Source organism: Bactrocera latifrons, unplaced genomic scaffold, assembly GCF_001853355.1.
Source record: "Bactrocera latifrons isolate USDA-ARS-PBARC rearing strain unplaced genomic scaffold, ASM185335v1 scaffold_771, whole genome shotgun sequence".
Classification (NCBI taxonomy): domain Eukaryota; kingdom Metazoa; phylum Arthropoda; class Insecta; order Diptera; family Tephritidae; genus Bactrocera; species Bactrocera latifrons.
The window spans coordinates 1-5338 of NW_017537458.1; the positions used below are offsets into that span (position 1 = coordinate 1).

A 5338-nucleotide genomic window follows, 5' to 3' on the forward strand; every position below is an offset into this window, starting at 1 on the left:
ATGTTGAGCCTTATCACACGCCTAAGCTTGCATCAACTGCTAGTAAAGTGGGTTATGAGAAGTCGAATTTCTTGGAATCGAGTAAAACGGGACACTATTTGCATGAATACAACTACAATAAGGTGAGTGACCTATGTTATTCGTTTTGACTGCACCTAAGGTTGAAAATAGAATGGTAAGTAAAATTAATATGTGAACCTCCTTCTGCGTCGACGCTGCGTTGCTAGCGCGATTTGCAAGCTTTGAAGGTGTTACGGTAGACATTCTGCGGAGTCGCCGTGAGAATCGAGGAGCATGCTGCTTAGATCTCCTCTGTTAGCTTAAATGCTTGCCTTTCATCGGATTTTTCAGGCAAGGAAACAAAAAAAAGTCCGGGGGGACCACATCTGGGTTGTAGGGCGGCTGCGGAAGGCTTGGGATGCCGGCCATGGTTAGCGGACGATGCCTTTGATGTCAAAAAAGGCAATGAGCATCGTTTTCACTTTATGTTTGCTAATTTTTCCGATGTTCATTAGCGACTTCTTCCCGGCCCTCCAAAAAGGCCTGGGACCACTGAAACACAATCACAGAAACACGTCGCGCGTAAATGTTTGTCTTGACTCTCCAAGTTAGCTAGGAACGCCCTCTACCGAATCTAGTCGGTGGGCGCACGAATTGAATTACAGTCGCGGCGGAAGAAATTCAGCCCTACTGCTTTCCGGAAAAACTCTGTACTTCTCCTTGCAAACATGACCTATTTCTACTTTATGCCAAAATCGTTTTTTTCTGATTGTAGCCTGTTAGTTGGAGTGAATGGAGCGATGCGAGTGAATGTGCCTCTGGATGTCTCTATGGACCTTCGCGGCGTCTGCTCGAAGGCAGCACAGGTCTGCGCACATACTCACGTCGTTGTGTGGATCATTATAGACGCTGTCTCGGCCCTGCCCATAAATATGAGTCTTGCGTAGCCAAAGATTGTTACAGCTCGAAAATCGTTATGACAATTGAAGAATTCGCTTATGACAAGTGTAGTCGTGCGCAAAAGTCGGATGCAGAGCTGACGGGCGAGGGCGTGCAGATAATTGGTGATATTGGTAAGTAAAAAAAAACTACTAGAACTACATTTTTATGACCTCATGTACATTTTTGTAGAGGAATCTTGCAAAGTTTACTGCCGCACGAAAACGAATGGCACTAAAACGCGCCGTTGGACTTTCCCTGAGGGCACCACATGCCGCACCACACTTTACAAAGCCGAAGATATATCATACTGCATTAGTGGGCGGTGTGAGAAGTTCTCATGTGACAACTCGACACACAACTACTACAAATTGGATCCGCATTTTTGCGAGCAACGTAGGTCGTCACCAGCACGTGCCGAGGAATCGGAGAGTCGACGCTACAACACGGTGCATGTCACCACCGCTAGTGGCAATAACTTAAGTTATAATAAAAATTATCATAACAACAACAACATACCACAGTACAACATTTATGCACCAACAACATATCGCAGTAAATACGAGAATGGTGAGTAATTTCGGTGTATTTGAAAAGGTGGCATTTACTATATCGCCTTTTTTATTGCAGAGGTGGCCGTACGCAATATCCATGGTCAGGAGCGCGAATCGCCCTACAAACGTAAATCGGGCGGCTATCAGCMGTGGAATAAATATAGTTATCCGCTGCGTGACACAGCGCAACCCGTAGCGCAGCCACAGCCGCCGAAGCCGCCACCTCCCGTCTCGGCCTCTTTGGTGGCGCTGGACACGTCAGTAACGGCGGCGGCAGCAGAGCCCGAATGGATTGTCAAATCGGGTTGTCATTCGAGTTGCATGGCCAAATCGAAGGGCATTCAAGTGGTGACCTCGCGTCGCACCGGTGCCAATAACATACAGTTGTGCACGCATACCGCCAAGGTATACAGTTAAATATGAGCACAACTTTTGTGCGCCAATAAATTTTCCACCTTTTAATTTGCTTTTGGTGTTTTTTTTTGTTTTTTGTAATATTATTATAATTTTCAAATTTACTGTTGAATTATTGTAGCCTTGTGAACGTTTACTGTCGGCCACCGAACATGCGGAACACACTTGTGCGCGCTACAAGCAAAAAGTGCGCGGCCTCTCTGGCTATGGCACTCAAATTGCGGCGAGCGTCGATGAGCCGGATAGGAGTTGTCGTGTCGGCTGCCAGGATGAATCTATTAAGTATCGCTTCTATTTAGTGAATGGCCGGTATGGGCACTTTCCGCTGGGCACTAAATGCTCAAACAYCGAGGAACGTTATTGCGTCAATGGCAAGTGCTTGGAATTTGGGCCAGACAATATACCGCTACAGCAGTCGCATATCAGTTTGGCCTTGTTCCGCAGTCGCCGTCGCCGTTCGCTGCCGTCGTTTGATGATGGGTTGTTACAGCGTGAACCTGTGTTAYCTACGGTGGAGAGTRTRCGCCAKCGTCGTAGCTATCTTTACTTTGACCCCGTAAATATCACGGAAACAATCACACAAGATTTCATAAATACCATTGTGATGAGCATAATGGACTTTGAGCAAAAGAGTGTCGAAGGTGAGTGAAAATATTTATTAAAAAATCAAGAAGACTTGTTTTGCAGTGTATGACAGCTTCGGTTTTCTAACGAAATATCAAGTTTTTAGAATTTATGTTCCCTTTGACCTACTAATATTCCATTGTATGGTATTTGTAAGCTTTCTGCTAAAACTCCCTACAAATTGTGCAATACCTATGTACAGATTTTTTCATGTAGAATTATTGGTCTTAAGGTTAATGTGACTATTTTTTGAATACTTTTAGTGTTTACTTTTATAGATAATATTGATTTCTTTAAGCCTCTAGAAATCATTTTTTAGGAAAATCCATAAATCGAAATCCGCTGGTCAATAATTATCAAAAGCTCGTCGGAGGTACTGTCTAAAAGTTTAATTTTAAATAACAAGAGAACTAAGAACCACACCAACGGCTACACTGTGGATAAAATAGACCACATACCCTTATGCTCTATCTGGTAGAGAAGGTTTCAAGTCACAATAAAAGAGGGTGGATGGCCCAGGGCATGCGACCTAAGAGCTGAACGTTGAACATTTACACGGGCGGGTCCAAAATGGATCATAGAGTTTGACTAATCTATGACATGGAGCTACATCTCAGACAAGCCTTCAGCTACCGAAATAGTGTAGTATCCTCCAGGCACAAGTCTTTGAGATGAGGAAAGCTGTTAAGATAGCTGATAGTGCTGGAAACGACATAAATAATATCAACAGATATGACGATAGAAAAGCGGAAATTTCAGCAATAGCACATTGGAATGTCGTTAGAAGGAGCAAGACCGGAAAGGTATCCGATTGGCAACTGAACCAGCGCAAGAAATACACTAGTCGCTAACAACGATATAAATTGAAATTTCCGAAAGGGTTAACAGACGAATCAGATTGATATGGAATGCTTTAGGGGCATGCAAAAAGCGACAAGATCATTTGCAAGAGAGCGAACGGAAAGCTTGTAAGTTTTCTACTCAAACCATAACGAAAAGACGCTTATTAGCCTAGTCACAGCTCACAACATACTAGTGTCACATGCAAGCCGGATGAGAATTATTAAGGAGGACAGTAGAATTGAAAGAGACACTGGAACGCCTCCTCTGGTTAGACGGCTGATAGAGAGGATTACACGTGGACTGCTGTATGTAGTCCTTTGTGAAGGCATAGAAAACAAGAGCAAAACAAGATGGTGCTTGCTGGGTAACGCTTAATGACCTGCGGCCTTTCCACTCCTGACCGACTTTAGTCTTATCTAAGACTCTGCTTAGATAGCTAGGAGCTTCGCAGTTCGTGAGATTGGATGAAGTATCAGAATTAGTTGTCAAGTCTTTAATCAACTTCGGCAAAGCGGTGCCGTCCAGCATGACATTAATTTCAGCTCGTGTTAATAATTAACTTCCCTCTGGCATCACAAACGCCATATAGGTCTCTATATGGTTGTGGCTAACCTACCTTTATTTTTCGAAAAAAAATGAAGGTAGCCTTTTTGTGGAAATAACTAAATGTTTCGATTTTTAGTAGTTCATCTTCATTGATTTATAAATATACTAGGGGATCCGGCCACGCGTTGCTGTGGTATACATTTTATACTTTTCTGTTACTATTCATATAATAAACTATTCAACACAGTGAAACTTCTAGTTACTACTAAAGGTGTTAGTCGGTATAAGAATCCAAGCGATTGTATTTGAGATTTAATTTTGAATATGTTCATCCCAATAAATTTCATTGGAAAAAATAAAGAATTTTAGTTACCAGCCCTTCTGTCCAGTTAATATAGTTGTCCGCTTAATAGATTCTACTTAGTAAACATCAATAATGTGCCCATTTAATAGAGCTTTCATTGTATTTTCTATTTATGAATTATTTTTATCATCCTATCTTCTAAGTTGGTTCGAACTGGACACAKWGTGCTAAATTTTACTAAAATCGGTTCAGTAGTTTAGGCGTTCATCGCGGACAAACAACGTGACWCGTGCTTTTTATATATAATGTCACCAGCATTCAACAATAAAACTCTCTACCACATTTTGTATTTAAAGACGAAAGAAAAACTGAAAATCATGAGAGTATTTTAAATAGGGGTAATATATCCTTACCTAAAATGTAAAATATCTTTTTTAATAGATTTATAGGCGCAGGTAAAACGATATGTACATTCGATGAGATTTAATTCATTTGAATGAGCGAGTCAAAAAGCTTCTAGCTGGCTTTAGGGAAGAAGCTGAAACTCTTCAGGTATATATATTATTTCGATATGATAGAGAACAGTCGAATTAAAAATTTTTTTTTACATTATATAAAGAATTATATTTTAAAACCAAAASTCCGCATCTTATTACACATAAACCCCCCAAACTAAAGCATTCTCGTAACTCATTTCAGATGAATTACTCAATCRTGATCACATCGAATTCAATAACCCCATACACATAGCAACAGAAGTGGAAGCAACAACGGAACTCCAAGCGACTACATAATTTCTTGTATCCATTTTCTTTRCGAATTAGCAGCAACAAATATCGAATTGCAAATTATTTATACCTAGATATCTAACTARTATTTTAAAACACATACACACACATATATATGAATTTTTTGTGTGTTCGATCAGCGTATTAAACGAGCATTGAAGTGGGTGTGTGTGYGCTATTGTAGTGATATTTTCATTAGGATTTTGAATAAATCATAGCTTTCGAATTGATCTTAAGTTAAACAACAACAGCAAAACAAAAATGTAAACGTTATTTATGTACAAATGTATGTACTTTATTTGCGTATAATATAGTATGCTGATAAG

The 5338-nt window shown here is 40.5% G+C and overlaps 1 protein-coding gene across 1 annotated transcript; it reads left to right on the plus strand.

The window, feature by feature from the left end:
- Positions 1 to 5: 5 nt before the first annotated feature.
- LOC108976534 lies at positions 6 to 5038 on the plus strand (the record flags this gene model as incomplete). Its single annotated transcript, XM_018945717.1, has 6 exons — positions 6 to 122; positions 776 to 1073; positions 1132 to 1509; positions 1570 to 1898; positions 2029 to 2548; positions 4924 to 5038. Coding segments are annotated over 6 exons (1737 nt in total), but the record flags the coding sequence as incomplete, so codon positions are not given.
- Positions 5039 to 5338: the final 300 nt, after the last annotated feature.